Consider the following 17,300-nt stretch of genomic DNA (forward strand, 5'->3'; position numbering starts at 1 on the left):
GGGCGCGCGAGGAGCGGTGACGTCAAGGGGCGCGCGGTGGCAGCACCTCCCCGCGCGCTGGTTAAAAAGAAGAAGAAAAGAGGGAGCGAAACATGAGAGGCTGCGTGAGAAGCTGCAGCCGCCGGCCGAGGAGACCTCAGCATCATCTGGAGCCCAGCGCGGGCCCGGCCTCCGCCTGCCCCGCCGCCGCCGCCGCCGCCGCGTCTGTTCCCGCTACTGTCCCACCTAAACAACTCCCGTTACACGGACAAGTGAACCTCTGTGACCGTCTTCTCCTCTTCCAACTCCTTCTCCTCCGCCCACTGCCCAGCCGCCGCAGAAAGCCCCTAGCCCAGCTGACACTGGCCCGACGGCACACGGTGTCATCGGCACAACTTGATCTCGCTCCTCAGGCCCCCCCGGGCGCTGGACCCATCGCCTCCTCTCCTGCTTTGCGCAGAGTTGCATCGCCCGACATCTTTTCGCCCCCGCCACCTCCCTCTGCCTCTCGAGTGCCCCGCAGCCCCGCAGCCTCCTCCCGGAGCTGCGCCCTAGTGCCCCTGCTGGGCGGTGGCGGTCCCCCCCGCCCTCCTCCCGCGCCCAGCCCCTGCTGCTCGGGCCAGGCAGACGATGCTGAAGATGCTCTCCTTCAAGCTGCTGCTGCTGGCCGTGGCGCTGGGCTTCTTTGAGGGAGATGCTAAGTTTGGGGAAAGGGGCGAGGGCAGCGGAGCGAGGCGGAGAAGGTGCCTGAACGGGAACCCCCCGAAGCGCCTGAAAAGGAGAGACAGGAGGGTGATGTCCCAGCTGGAGCTGCTGAGTGGGGGAGAGGCGCCGTGCGGTGGCTTCTACCCGCGCCTGTCCTGCTGCCTGCGGAGTGACAGCCCCGGGCTGGGGCGCCTGGAGAGCAAGGTAGGCACTCACCGGCCTCACGGATGCGGACGAGGCGTGCGGGCTGGCTGGGTGGGGGTCCCCGTGGCCTTGGCGGTGCCGGGCGCTGTGAGAAGGGCAGCGCTCGTCTGGGGGGTTCTTTGGATAACTTTTCGAGAGCGCTCGGGGGGATCCCGTGGCGCGTGCCTTTGGGGTGCGCCATCGCCCTCCTGCCCCCGGAGCCCGCGGTCGGGATGCTGGTGCAGACTTGCAGGCTGCCTCGGAAAAGACACGCTTCCGTGGTACCCTCATCCTGGGCTGGGTCAGTGTTTGAAGAGAATCGCGATTAGCCGTGTGTTTTGGATCCAACTGGGCATTGGCTGCGGTGAAACTGTAAATTAAGGTGGCTGTGGTTTCCGGTTGATTTTCCTAGGGTAAAAAGATTTTGTGCCGTTTTCTCCACGTGCTCGGTTAGGCAGAGAGGCTTGAATCGTAAAGGATGTTGAAGCATGGTTGGTTTACGATCCCCGGCCCCGTCAGAAGGGCGGCGGGAGGGGGGGCTGGGGGGGCGTCTTGCATTACATTAGTTAAACCACTGGAAAGGAACTCCTGGTACTTCGGTGAAGGACCCGAAACACTGGCGAAAGATTTTACCGGGGCGTGTTTATCACAGAAAACCCAGACGAGTCTCGGTCATTTTGCAGCACTGTGAATTCAGGCTTTCAGCGGCAGTGAGGAGTCTTGGAGGATCTTCTGGAAGAGCTGGTTTTAAGAGTAATGGCATTTACGTGTTCCCTGCGTTGATAAACTTAACTGAAGACGAAATTGGTGTTGGCTGAGTGTAAAGACACGCATAGTTTTGAGTTTGCAACGTCGCCCTGGCCACGGGGTGCAGTAATGTGTGGTATCTACTGTACCCCAAGGCAAGACTGTTGGATCACGTCATTAACAATCACTGCACGTGAAATAAACAATCAGGTGTCTTTGCTTCGCACCCCTTCCCCATTTTACGTTTAATTAAGAATTCCTCTGTTACAACACTGCAGTTGTCAAGGTCTGAGAGACTCTTGGAAAACTTGTGCTTCAGTCTTGCTGGCCCAGGCATAATAAAAAAAAAAAAAATACCCAGGCTGAATCTAATTTTTATGCTCAGTTCACGGTAGATTTCACTCTATTCTCATGTAAACAGCTCCTACGAATCAACATATGTGTCTGGGTGGTATCTCTCACTTTGTTTTGTAACAAAAAGCCATATTGCATCATTTAATTTGCTCAAGTCATGCAAATAGGAAAAAATCAATAGGACAAAAAGGGGTCGACTTATCCTCCTCCCCACTAAACTGCTGCCCACACACAGAGTCCTGTTGCTTATGGCAAAAGAATAACAACAACACCATTGTATTTGTTAGTTGGTTCACTAATGGGTGAAACTAGAGAACATCATTCTCTTTCAGTCCCCAGCTCTGTCCAAATGTTCATGCCTTTTGAGGGAGCATTTGTCCAACTCCCTCTATTCCCAGATGAGTGAGAACTGTCTTGCTGCAGGTTTTCAGCTGCAACTCTCTTTTTATTCTTACCATATGCAGTAGGAGTCTGAGACTCAGTCAACAGATATTCCAGCATTTTATTCAAAACAATGTCATTAAGCTCCTGTGTTGTAATTGAATTAAGTTACAAAGCAGCTACATTCAGATCACCTTAAGCTTTTACCAGGCTCCCTAAAGAACCAGGAAATTCAGAGAAAAGTTTAGAATATTTGCCATTAAGTCTCCCTGTGTGCAGTGTACACTATGAGTATACTGATGATTTAGAGACCCCTGCAATACTGCACTCTTCCAGGAACATGTGGAATGAAAATTTTGTTCTTAACCAAATAGTGGGAAGAAGAGGAAGGAGAGGCAGGACTGAGGGGCGTTATAACCCTTTCGAGAAGTTATATAAATTTTTTAAAACAAATCATTCTTTAGGAAGCAATCTGCCACGTTAGCTATCCACATTCCTTTCTGTTTTACATGCTCCCAATCTCCAACAAACCCTTACTCCTTTGAAAAGTGTGTCTGAATTAACTTGGTACATTAGACTTTGCTGATTCCATTACAAGTGGTTTATAAACTAACAATACTCAAATTGTTCAAAAACAGGGTTTTGTTATAGCTCTGCCTATGCATTCTTGACCTATGTTAGTTCTCAAGTTTTAATAGTTTTTAAAACATGTTATTTTATAATAAACTTCGGTGTTTCCCTTTTTCCCATAAGCCTTCCTGGATTATAATATATGTTAGGGTCTTATTTCATAATGTGTATACAGGAGAGACGATTGCTATTTGAAAAGGCCCCTTTTGTTTATGAAAGAAAAAACAAATTCCCAAGAAAGATTTCTGCAACTTTTCAAGAAACTACAGTAGTAGCTTTTCCCTAAGGGAAGAAATTTCTTAGACAAATAGATAGTAGCAAACCAGGGAGGACTGAATGCTCAGCTATACAATTAAATCTGGCTTCTAAACCAACACATTCTCTTTAATGAACTAGCATTGAGTTTGGTTCTTTAACCATGGTACTATGCTTTTATATTTTGATTTTTTGTGTATTTTAATAATGTTGTGCATTGTAATGAGATTGGTAACTACTATTACAAATAAGTACTGCCAAAATTTAGGAAGTCATATTAGTCTTAGCAACATTATTGCAGCCCCTACATACAGCATGCTAAAAGGATCTAATTCCCATTAACCAAATTGAATCTGCAACCAACTGATATACCCCGTTTCTAAAACTTCACTTGTAGCCAGAGAGGCATAGAAACTCTCTCTACCTTGGGTGGTTTCACAGCCAAAGCTGTCAAGGAATGGGTGAAAAGTAATTGTTTTCAAGTGTGCCCTTTTACAATCATTTGTTTGCTCTGGCTCTTTCAGGGACAAAGGCTATTGTTGAACACATCCAACTAAACAAATAACTCATCCTGGGGTCCCTTTAACAGCTGCCTTAGTACAATGATCTATTTACATATTAGCCTAAAATTGAAACTGAACTCTTTAATGACATAATCCAGCACTATGGTCCAGAGAGGCATGTGTTCTACCCAACAGCTGAACAACCTTGCAGGCATATGATTTTTAGAAATAACTTTTTGTGTACCAAGTGATCTTAAGGCGACATCTTAATATACTGTCATGTATGTTCTCCCTTTGTCCCCTCATCGAACCCATGTGGGTGCCTTTTTGCCCTCTTTGTTTAGTTACTTGATAAATAAAGAGAAATACAGAAGGTCTCTGTCACCCATTTCACTATTTGTTGATAAGCTATAGTTGTAGGCCATGCTTTCCTGTGTGTCCCCTATTTATCTTACTTTTCTTCTATGGATTTTACTTCCATGTGGCTAAAGATTAAAGGATGACCTGCCAGATGTTATAAATTAGTCAGCAACAGCCACCATCATTACAAGGCATGCTGTAATAATGTTTCGAAGTTTTACATGATTTCTGAAGTATATTTAGTTTAAACCACTATAATTTGATGGTTCCTTACATGGCTTTAAAAAATTGAAACAGGAAATTAGCTTAAATTTCTTCTTAAGATTGATGGTATTGTCAGGAATAAAGTTAAAGACCCTATATAGACACAAACACATAGGGGAAAAAAGGAGAGAAAATTATCCTATACACACCCGGACTCATCTGTCTAAAACAGTATTGCAGCTTTGGCTGAGTCAGTTTAATTGACTTCAGTAAGACTATTGGTTCATTGAAACCAAAGCCAGAATGATGGCTCTATCTATCTTCAAATAGGTATTTACACTGCAGACCTCACACAGAGCAAAATGTTACCATCCTGCTGGGCCGGAACAGCATGAAACTTTAAAAAGAATAATATTATACTTGATTTCAGATAATTTATTGAATTCTATTTCTGAAACTTTTGATGAGAGATCTTGTGGCCAGGACACATTCCAAAAATTGTAAAAGACAAAATTCTTGAGGCACTAAAATCAAGTTCTTCCTGGATAGCAGCTGGGAGAGTGTTTGAGGATCATTTTGCTTCAGCTATAAAAAATGGAAGCATGCCTATTCTCCATAAAACCAAAGGTAATTACATTCCAGTTTTTCAGCCAGCAAAAGAAGTGGCTTGAACATCTTGCTGTTGTTTTGTTCTTAGTGGACTGCTATATGATAACCAAACAGAACAGAGTTGAACACTATTAATATTGAATAGATCTGCTGAGGTCTGCCAGAGTATGGACAATAAAAGACATTTAAAACATTCTTGGAATGCAAATTCTAAGTGTCTGGTGTATGTTTCCTTTTAGAAAACTTTAACCATTTAAGCAATTGTCATTTAAATCAATTTATAAAAAATGTAAATATAATTGTGATTAGTAACAATTTTTCTGAATATTGTGAATAGTTAAACACATCATATATATATTTTTTTCCAAAATAGGGTAACTTCTCTCAGACTTTTAAACACCGCAGACTAAAATTTCAGTGTGTCTGTGTAAAGTGATTTTTTTTTTTAGTTACTTTGCTCTTTCCGATTCAAATTTTTATGATCACCTAGAAGGTCATCTCAAAAAATAGAGGTCATAAGATTTACTCAAATTAGAGCCTCATCTTGTGAATGAAATATTTACTTAAAACAATGATCTAGAGTTTAAAATGTTAATTTTAGTTCACAGTTATAAAGAAATATGTATAAATACAGTTAGATTAATTGGAAAATGGTATAAAATTCAGTCTCATTGTGGTGTTTTTAATATGAAAACTCAATACATGATTTAGGCATTTCATGTCTGAAATATTGTGCTGACACTGCCTTTTATATTTATCACAGGAGTTCCTGAAGTCAGTTTTTTAAAGTTACTACTAGACACCAAGACCTATTCTTACCTACAAATAACTAACTTCAATGAATCAATAACTCCCAAATTGATTTTATTGAAATAAAATATATCATTATAAAAATAATGATAAAAGCATGCCCTTTTTCATTAAAATTCACAGCATACTATACAAAACACTTTCATTAAACTCTTGTGTTTATCCATGCATATAACATACCTGGAGAACTAGGTAGAAGGTTTTTCCCTGCTAAGATATAATGAATAATAAAATTTGATCTTAATCTGTTTGATTCCACTTTGGATATTATTTTTATGGAATATGAACGGCAGATATTTCTTTGCTTTAGAAAATTTTCTGTATGCAGTCTGTAGATTGAAATGAATTGAAACTTAGAAAATGTAATTCAATGCAGTTTTGAGAATATCATATTAGGAATTTCAGGAATGAAGTCGATTTTTACCTAAGACACAAATAAACCACTGTCTTTAAATTTTTTTGCTTTGCATGCAGTTAAATAAAACTTGGAGTTTTAAAGATAAATGGCATTCAGTATACACTTTGAGGCAGAATGAAGTGATAAAGGGTTAAAGAGTCTAAATATGATTGTCTTTAATTTTCACACCTGAAAGACAGTGATAGACTTGAATTTGGAAGGGTAAGAAGCATTTCTATGCATCCTTGCCTTCGGTTCTCCCAGCCCAGGCCCTGAGACCACACTTGTAACCTTATAAAGTCATTCTGTATTGTAACACAGACATTCTCTTCAGAAAACTTCACTGACTAAATTAGGCTTTTCTACTTACATGGTTGCAAAAAAACATATCTAAACCTAACTTCACACAGCTAAACAGATGTTTGTTTCTGATTTATGGCTTTCAGATATTTTCTGTTACCAACAACACAGAATGTGGGAAATTACTGGAGGAAATCAAATGTGCACTTTGCTCTCCACATTCTCAAAGCCTGTTCCACTCACCTGAGAAAGAAGTCTTGGAAAGAGATCTAGTCCTTCCCCTGCTCTGCAAAGACTATTGCAAAGAATTTTTTTATACTTGCCGAGGCCATATTCCAGGTAAAAAAAAAAAAAAAAAAATACATAAATGAAACCCCTGCCAAGTGCTTATAAGATACCTGTTCTTGAATGCTTCTTTATTAAGTTGTAAAATGTATGTTGCCTTTCAAAATACCTATTTTACTTCATCATTAACCTTTATAAATGTATAATTTGTACTATGCCTAAAAGAAGTACTGTCATTTCAGTCTACCAACGGTATATTGGTTTTGTTGAGATGTTTTACATTTTTATGAAGCTAATAATGCATACATGGATTTTTCTCTCATATTGGATTCTCAGTGCAAATTTCTTGTTGGTGTCTTCTTTACCTATCATCATCAATATCAAAGCAACTTCCTCCTCTGAACAACAGATACATGACTGGAAAATATCCACTGACTTGTAAGATAGTTCTTAAAATAAAGTTTGATTAGGAATTCAACAAAGTAATGCCTTAAAAAGCACTTGTACATACAATGACTAATTTGCTCCTCAAAACCTCATGAGGTGGATAGGAACAGTGGAGTTCCCTCCACTGGACAGGTGAGAAAAACTGAGCCCTGGAGAAGTTAAATGACTTAACCAGAGTTGCACAATGAGAAGGTAACAGGAGGGACAGAGTTCTTATGCATGCAGTGTTGTGAGTATACTTGGTCCCTATCATATTTGGGGCTCCAATAAACATATAGATTCTCTGGCATTAAATTTATCATCCAAAGTTTGTCAGTTTTGGTTGTTGTTGCTTTAGAATCAACATTAAGGAAGGAAAGAATTTAATGAGATAGATTATGTTTAGGCAGGCAAAGTTGCACACAAGCAAATCTACTGAAGTTAACAGTTTATAAAACTAAATGGTATTAAGGGAAAAAGACAAGCTTTCAGAACTTCAAGACACACTGAGATAATTTTTTTAAGTGCTATGGACATTTTACTTTTTTTCCTCTGGCCCAGAAAAGTGTAGATTTTTGCATTTCTTAATAGAGCTCTCTTAATAACCTAAGAAAATATTTTCACCGGGGTTCCTTGCTCCCTTTGGTATAGCCTAACATGTATCTAAACCCATTCAATGTGAAAATATTATTATTGTCTCTATAAACTACAGCCATGTTTCCAAGTCTTTTCTTAAACCAGCTGTTTCTTCCTCTTTATCACATTCCCCAAAGTAAAGCAGGATAGGTCACGGTTGCCTAGATGGCCTCCTGAGAAGTGATAACAGATGAGATACCATAAAGATTTGCTGCAACCTTTCAGTTTGAACGTTTGCCTTCAGGACTAAAAATTGAAAGTGATATTAACACGTAGCATTTTCATTTCCCATTACGCCTTTAGATAAATACAGCGTGCTAGATTTGGGAACTCAGGTCTGGGGATCTTCATCTATTTGAAGTTATTTTAGCTTCCAAAACAGTACAATAAAAGCAAGATCCACTGAAAGAGAGCGCAAACGGCGCAGAGTCAGGACTGCAAGCACCACCTCACTCCCCAGATCAACATATGTGGTGACGAATGACAAATTTATTTTTCTACAAAGTTTGTATATATGTAAAACTGCTGAAGTGCATCAAGATGTCAAGTGCTTTTGGTGGCCACCCAGGCTGCTTTGAAAGATAACCAGATGAAAGCTCCACTCTGGAGGTGGATGGAGCAGCAATGGTGCTTTCCAGAGACTCTGGAAGACCTTAGTGACAAGCTGAGGGGGCCACCCCTGCATACATCAAGTGCTAATCATCATTCTAAATACTTGTTCCAAAAGTGAGCTGTAATAACACACTCTTTGCGTGACTTATGTTAATTGATTTGTTAGCTAGACTGATCCTTGGCACCTAGGTTACCATTTCCCAAAGTATAATGAATAAGATGGTGTTCAGCCTCTGCCTCTGGCACAGAAACTTCTTTAGAATCCTAAAACACTGATTTTTCTGTTTGTTTTTGGAATTACTATAATAGTGAATTTGTAGTACTTTTCCCTTCTTAGGTCTCTTTAGTTATATGGTTTACTTTTTTCTGAAGTTCAAAATTGTGGAAAAGAACTACTTTATGATTCATTTTTATGAGAAACTAGTCAACATATTTTGACGTCATTAATAGCTTCATCTTTCTACAAATCAAAAACTTGAAGAAGAAGGTACCCCAAGGGATGTCATTTGCCATAAGAGGGCAAATGCTGAAAGGGACTGGGAAAGAGAAAATAATTCCATGGACATCTTCGTTTTTTTCACCTATTGCCCAATATGTGAACATACATATGAGATATATATGATCTAATCCTTTGTGCCACCTTCATGACTTTAAGAAAGCATGGTCACTTTGGAATATGCATATGCCTAAAAGAGAGCTTCTTTCTAGAATTTTGTAATTCAGAAATAGTCATGGTCTGCTTATCCCCCCCCAAATTTTTTTAAAGCAGTATAGTGAGTACAGTAGAGTTTTCCCAATTATTAGATTCTCCAACTGTGAATATACTTAGGGAAGGAAATGTTCAAAACCTCTAAAAATGCCAAAATTACATTCAACAAACACAGATGCTCTCTGCTCTACTCTACAGGTCTTTTCTTCTGCCAGAATGAACAGGGTACATACTTTGCTACTCACTAAAAGACAGCATAACACACTCTACAGAAAGCATAATAGTGGACATCTACTGGCCTTGCTTCTGCCTATATATCTGTAAACATAATGATTTTTATCACTCATTGACTTTGTCTCCTCAGCAGTGGATTATTACAGTATGAAGTGTCTGCACACAATCAGTTCAATTGGTTTAATCCTGTTGCTAAGAAGGATTGGATTCCACTGAATTTCTGTAGTTCATAGCCACTCCTAACCCCAGTTAGGTAGCTTACACATGTGTCTTCTTAGTCCCAAGGAGAGCAAACCACAGGGAATGGATGGATACATCAAAATCCACTCTCTTTATTGGAAAATGTTTGTGAGTAGGTTTTACTGCAGGTGCGTTAGTATCTCTTTTTCTTTTTTCTTTATCATGGTGAGCAGCACATTTAATGAAGTAACATTTCCCTAGAATACATGCTAAGAGAAAAACTAGAATTCAGAATACTCCATAGGGAATATTTATTTTACATGTCAGTGTTTTCTAGGGTGCTTTGTGGTATAGCAGAGCCAAGTTCACCAATCAGAAGCATAGTTTCAGATCCAAGATAGTTGCTATATGACTGGGATTTTTAAACATGCACCTGCTTCAATATCCAGTGTATGTCCATCATTAGTAGACCTGATCAGATTATGATGATCCAGACTAAGCCAAATACGTACCTGGAGTAAAATGATCCTCAGTGTATTCTTCCAAACAAAAAGGTGCCACTAGGTAAATTACGTCTTCCCTGGCGATAAATATCAATCCAGTGCCCTGAAACGAGGTTCCTTTTGACTCTTCAAAGCAAAATATATTTTATTCATCATTGTTCTCTGCAAATTTGGGTCATTCAAGACAAATTATTAATAATTGCATTAGATATTTCAATTCAAATATGATGATTGTAAGAAAAATGCCCATATTTTTATATAAAGTTCTTTTAAATTGGCTGTTTTATACTTAGATTATTCAGTTTGTCTAGATTCTGTCAGAAGCTAGGAGCAAATTTATTGTTAGCATTCTATATTTTTTTCTTAATTTGCTAAGTGAGCATAGTGACTCTGGAATCACAAAGTTTATGAATATGCATCCATTAATATTCAGATACTCCATTTGAGAATGATTTCTCTTTTTCTTGTTGGTCCCCAGCTAATAATTCCCTATAAAATGGGGTCAACCACCAGAATTATTCATTCATTTCCCCTTAAGATGCTATTGGTGTGCAGACTATAATGCTGAAATATACATTTTTTTTAAAAGCAAACTTGAAATTTCTTTTGAGTCGTAGTTTGAAATGTTTCCATGACCCTGCAGGCAAATATCGCATTAAAACAAGACTTCTCACTCATATATTCAGTTGTAAATATATCCATAGTATGACAGTCTTCCTGCATGCATAATACAACCCAGAGATCTTGTGGCCTGACGGTAAATACTTCAAAGATGGGTATGCATATATATCTCCAAAATGAGATCTAGCCCAAAACTGTGCAAAAAGTTTGATTTAGCAATTCAGATTTCTTTTTTTTTTTGGTCCCATGAAGAGACTTGTTTAACACTATTAGGCAATTTTCATCTGGATGCTTAGCCATTAAAGATTGAGGAAAGCAATTATCTTTTGCAAATGGTGAGTTGCTGAAGATGTATTGATGCTGTCATGGCCTTCATTCTTCTCCCTAATTCCTAATCCTTGAATTTTTGTAAAAGTAAGATAACCATCTAGTTACCTTGCCCCTCCCATGAAGCACCCTTCCCAGCTGCCATACCTCCGTTTTTCTATGCCCCTCACCACACACACACAACACACAACACACACACACCTCATACACACACACATGGACATCTGCTCTTACTTGCTTGGTTCCCAGAGACGTGATCTTTCCCAATAGCCCAGTCACTAATTGGCCTTGAAGAACTGGCGATTGGGTGCCAGTTTTGGCCATTTTACAATTATTCTTTTAGATTGGACTTCAATTCTGTTGCAGGAATTGAAGAGTGATGCATTTCACCCAAAAGTTAGGTTAAAATGTACATCAAGCTTAAAACATCCTAAGATAAGTTTCAGGGTTGAGGGGTCCTAGGTCAGGCACACAGAAAATAAATCTTTAATGTGTTTTTTGCCCCACCGTTGAGCCTAACTTGGCTGATTCCAAATTCTTATTCTTGGAAATCCTTGCTAAACCTGAATTTGTTATACAACTTCTAAACCTCTACCGAGTTACTTGGTACCTTGATCACAAGACAGATAAAGGTATGGTAATCTGTTAGATAAAAATCAAAACTTTAAAGGTAATTAAAGGTATTAGACCAGGAGCAGCAATTTAATACCTTATACAAGGCTAACTATAGTAACAGAATCATATTTTGAGAGTGGAAATCACCAGAATGTGGAAGTAAGTCTTATTAATATGCCCAAAAAAGCCAACACCTTATTAACTCAAATTGTAAAAGTAATAACAAAATTCTTTTTTGTCATAAAGTTAATTTTCTTACTCAAAGATACATTTATATTTTATAAAATCTTAATATGTAAGAAAAAGAAAAAATCATCTTTTAGATTGTATTAGGTAAGTCTGTTTTGTATTTTTTTTTCCCCCCTTTGGCTCGGTGTGGTGTGTCAACTTTCCTGCTTGAGAAGACTGAAGGGATATTTTAAATATAGTTTTTTGTATTACAAAATAAAAGTGATTCTCTCCTGTAAGTGAGGTGCCAGAAAAAGACACCTGCATATTTGACATTGGCAGCTGTGTCATCAGCATCAATTCATTGCTTGATCATATGATTAAATAATAAATGTAATGAATCACACAAAGTCATTATATGTCAAAAAAAATGTAAAAAGAAACATTCAGTGACACAGTAAAGCCATCTTATTTGAAAAGTACGATATGGGAAAAATCGTGAGTCAGCCACTTGTTATAGCATATAATGACTTTGTGTGATTCATTACATTTATTATTTTATCATATGAGTGGCAATACCATACGAATTATAAAATGGCCAAAACTGGCACCCAATGGCCTATCTCTTTTTTGATTCTAATTTGTTCATCTTAGGAAATTATATCATATTGTAGGAAAAAATGCTAAATACTAATATGAAAAGCTAGCAAGTACAACATGTGATAACTAGGGAATCTTGAAAAGAGTCAATGCAATAACAAGATTAAAGCCAGTTTGTATTATATGTGTTTATTAGGAGTCTTTGAAATATCCAGAACAATATGATTTCACTTTTACTGCAATTCCTAAATTTTGGTTCAAAGACAAATGTGAATTCCGACTCCCATTTTTTCTTTCTTTTTATTTTAGTCTAAGTTTTTTCTAGAATATTCATATAGTTTCTAAAAATTCTTTTTTCCCATATCGTATTTTTCAAATAAGATGGCTTTACTGCGACACTGAATGTTTCTAATGAGTCTTTTTACATTTTTTTTAAAGGTTTTCTTCAAACAACTGCTGATGAGTTTTGCTTTTACTATGCAAGAAAAGATGGTGGATTGTGCTTTCCAGATTTCCCAAGAAAACAAGTGAGAGGACCGGCATCTAACTACTTGGACCAGATGGAGGAATATGACAAAGTAGAAGAGATCAGCAGGTTCATAAAGATAAATGCTCTTTAATCTTTAAAAAAAAAAAGACCCAATTGAAAAATCTTGTGGGTTTGACAGTGAATCAACTGTCTGTACGCACATTCAGCAGATATATCCTTCCGATGCTTTATTTCTTTTCTTTTTGATAGTTTGTTTCTCTAAAATCATGGTGTAAATACTTTTAATACTTAAACTACTAATCTTATATTATGAGCTTGGCTTCTCTGTGACTCATGTGTATTTTATGGGTATAGTTTTAAACTTGAATTTTATGATTGTTGTTAGCTTATGGTACTATGGAAATAATCAACCCAGTTATTATTAGCAAATCCGATTTTTATAAATAGATATTGGAACTTTCTATGTGCCTTCTGCAAAGTTTAATTATTGTGAGTGTGAGTAAAAGCTAATTTTAATTATAGGCACTGAAAGATGAGTTAATGAGCTTATGAAATTATAAATCCATACGTTTTGGTTTTTACTTTCTGATAGAAGACTGTTTTGTTGTTTTCCATTGAAAGAATTGAGAAAAATCACTTGAAAGAATTGTATTGTGACCCTTGAGTTAGCAGCACTTCATGATTCTCAAAATCATTGATCCTAGAGGAAATATGTTTTGAAAAGGATGCTAAGTGCATCCCTTCCCTCCTTCATCTCCAGAAAAGCTTACTGGTTTTCTTTAATTTGTTTAGAAAGCACAAACACAACTGCTTCTGTATTCAGGAGGTTGTGAGTGGCCTACGGCAGCCTGTTGGTGCCCTGCATAGTGGGGATGGCTCCCACCGTCTGTTCATTCTGGAAAAAGAAGGTTACGTGAAGATACTTACCCCCGAAGGAGAAATTTTCAAGGAGCCTTATTTGGACATTCACAAACTTGTTCAAAGTGGAATAAAGGTTGGCTTTTTAAAATTTTATTTATTTTTGCTCTGGCAATGTTAATTTTATTTTAGTGTTATCTTCCTCACTGAAGGTATTTCTTTGTAATAAAAAAAAGAATATTGAAGGAGAAAATGAGAGGGCAACAAGGAAACAATAATTATGGCAAATGAATTGGGGCAATGACATTACTTTTTTATGTTATTTCCTGACTATTGAGCAATGCAATCAGATTGATATTTTCACATGCTTTCCCTATGTAATTTACACATTTAAAATAATTTTTGACTTCATAAAGCATTTGTTTAAATATTGGCCAATGGGTGTAGCATTTAGGATTATGTACCAGCATTTGTAGTAGAAGAAGCAAAGGGGTCTTTTGGTTATTTTGACAATTGCAATTCATTCTTTTCCCATATCTGTTTTTGAGTCTGTGTCATAAAAAATGCTACTTATACTATGACTTTCTTGTACAATGTTCTTACAGGTAAGTCAAATATTATTTTACCTATAATTAGCCATCTACACTATATATATGTAGAGCCTTCTTTCTCAATTCTCTAATTTGAATTCTCATGTTAAATAATCTAGGTATATAAATAAAATTATTGTCAAGTTTGTTTCACAAAAGTAGCATATTGCAATATTAGCAGTACTAAGCTATAAAGCAAATTGTGGCATTCCAAAATTAAAATACACCTAACAACTCATGACTGTTTTAGAATGAAACAGAGTAACAGTATGATTTGGGAAGAATTGGTTATCTTTTTCATTTCTTAACTGGAAAAAAAGCCACAGGAGAGTTTATACTCTTCTACTCATGTAGAAATGAACTCCTTCTGGCTGTGTTATGCGCTACTTAAAGGTAAGAACACAGAAGAAACGAGTATTGATATATTCCTGATACATATTTAGTACCTACCAGGTAAAAATAATCAGAACAAATCAATTAAAATACAGGTAATGCCATATTATTGGGACTGCTCAGCCTCAAGCTCATGGTGTGACATTGTCGCCAAGACTTAAATGCTGCATAAAAGTAGAGAAACTTTTATGGAAAATGATTTGGCACCAAGACACACAGACTGTTTGAAAAATCTTTTTATCTCAGTAGCTTCAACTTTCTCCCAATAAAACTCTGTATTAGAATTCACAGTAAATAATCAAAAATTTTCTTTCAAATAAAGCATTAGTGTTTTGCACATCATTGTTTAAAAAATACATTCTGAAGCGTGTCATGCTAACTCTCTGCCAAGCGTACCAATGCACAAAGAGTAAGATGCAGCAAGAAATGCATTACTCATTAGCAGTGTATTTTTCCTTCCCATGGAATGTCTATAAAAGATAAAATCAGGCACATTTTAAAGATCATCATCTAGAACGCTGTCAATGTCTATAAAAACTACTGTTAACATTTTGATACACCTTTTTCAGTTTTTATATTAAAAATGATGCTTCTCTAAACCACAAACTAATAAAGATGGTTATGTAGAAGGCTATGAAAAAAAAACAAAAAAAACCCAACTAGACTTAAACAAGCAAACTAAAAAATCCACCTTAAGGTCAGGCGTGGGAGGTGTTGATGAGGGGATTGCCTGAGTCCAGGGGTTCGAGACCAGTCGACAACTTGGTAAAACCCTGTCTCTACTATAAATCAAATATTTAGCTGGGCATAGTGGTGTGCACCTGTAGTTTCAGCTAATTGGAAGGCTAAGGTGGAAGGATCACCTGAGCCCAGGAGGTCGAGGCTGTAGTAGATGTGATTGTGTGTCTATACTCTAGTCTGGGTGACAGAGTGAAACTCCAACTAAAAAAAAAACCCAAAAAAAACCTAAATGAATTTTTTTCTTGCAGGTAATATGGGTCTATACTAATAAATGTAAAACCTAAGAACAGGTTTCCTTTTAGCTTTTTTTCATAAGCAGCTTTAAAATAAAATTGAAATCAATTATATATACATCTTTTTAGCCTTTTTTTTTCATTTAGCAATATGCCATGAAGATTTCCTCAGATTTGGAAACTTTTCCTAAGATCCTAGTTTTTAATCTCTTTAGGGTGTTCCATTTCCTTATTGTGACACATTTAGGATGACTCCAGCTGTCTCTTTTTACTGTTGTATATAATGTTATCATTCTTGTATATTCTTATTTAATCTGATCACGGATGACTTCCTTAATATTCATTCACAGAAAAGGCATTACTGAATTGAAGGATATATACCATAATACATATTGCCAATTTACTTTCAAATATTTGAGAGAAGAAAATGTAGTTTTTAAATATTTTTGAGTAAAAATGTGGGTATTAAAAAGATATGTATAATAAAGTATAGATGCAAAGAGTGCTCAGATTACCAGAAAATGTTTTGTAAGATGTAAAAGTCTGACATTCTTATTTCTACTTCAATTTAGCTACCTCAAAGAATGACTGCCTTTTAAATCAGGGTTCCTTCAGAGTTCCTCTGTTTTAGTTTATACCCTTCATTGGGATACTGAATGAAATATGCATTGGAATATCTTGTTCTGACATGAAGACATTTCGTCATGCAATAAAATAGATTTTTCAAGAAAGAATATAACAGCACCCTGGTTCTGCAGTGTGTGTGTTCTGCAGGCCTCTAGGAATTCTGTAGAACTTAGCCAAACTCTGCAAAAAACTTGCAGAATGTAATCCTCCTTTTCCAGAGGAGCTCTATGGCTTCTAGGATTTAACATAAACTTTGAAATCCATTGTTCTAGTGATCTGATATGACATAGTTTAAAGTGCCATGTTTTAAATTCCTTTGATATTTGGCACTAATGATGTCAATAAGGTAGGAATACATCACAGGGGCATTGGCATATGTTTATTGAACAATTAGACCATATCCTTCTTACCTCGAGTAAGTTATGCAGCACGTGGGCTTTATCTCAGTCCCCAACTGGAAGTGCCACAATCCGCCCCAGTTGGAAGTGCCACAATCCCATTTGTATGATGGGGCAGATGCCAACACATTCATGAGTTGATCATACCACTGATTTGGTGGTATGACCTTCAGAGATGTAGGAAGTGAAAACATTTTCACATCTATTTCACGGTCATTTTTTCAGGCTTCTTTGACATATGAATAGTTAATGTCTTCATAGCAGTATTCTGTCTGTCAAGAGTCGTTTTGCATAAATAATGCAAATAAGAATTTTCATAAATTATTACACATATCAACTCTTCTCTGTTTTTTCATCTTAAAAATCCTGAGGGCATAAAGCTGTTTAACAGATCAAAGTATTAACTGCAATACTCAAATCACAGAACTAATAATACATACTAAACCCAACTTCCACATGTTTTAAATGAAAATGCTACAAACCATAGTGGAAACCCCTCTCACAATGACACTATTTAATGGTCAGTAGGAGTAAATCAAATCAGACACAAAGAGAAATTCCTGATTATAAGAGTTTCTAAAATCTAGAGCTGGCTATAAAAATATTTGGAATTCCTTTTCTGCTAACTGTCAATTAA

The 17,300-nt window shown here is 37.3% G+C and overlaps 1 protein-coding gene across 1 annotated transcript in view; it reads left to right on the forward strand.

The window, feature by feature from the left end:
* Positions 1 to 17,300, forward strand: part of HHIP (hedgehog interacting protein) — a 90,973-nt gene continuing 73,673 nt past the window's right edge. Inside the window, exons 1-4 of the mRNA XM_008052597.1 lie at positions 1 to 888; positions 6,564 to 6,756; positions 12,772 to 12,928; positions 13,616 to 13,817. Coding sequence (XP_008050788.1) covers positions 610 to 888; positions 6,564 to 6,756; positions 12,772 to 12,928; positions 13,616 to 13,817 — 831 coding nt within the window. The 5' untranslated portion in view covers positions 1 to 609. The remainder of the gene's footprint in view (positions 889 to 6,563; positions 6,757 to 12,771; positions 12,929 to 13,615; positions 13,818 to 17,300) is intronic.

This window comes from Carlito syrichta, unplaced genomic scaffold (genome assembly GCF_000164805.1).
Source record: "Carlito syrichta isolate Samal-C Ts95f unplaced genomic scaffold, Tarsius_syrichta-2.0.1 Scaffold283471, whole genome shotgun sequence".
NCBI lineage: Eukaryota > Metazoa > Chordata > Mammalia > Primates > Tarsiidae > Carlito > Carlito syrichta.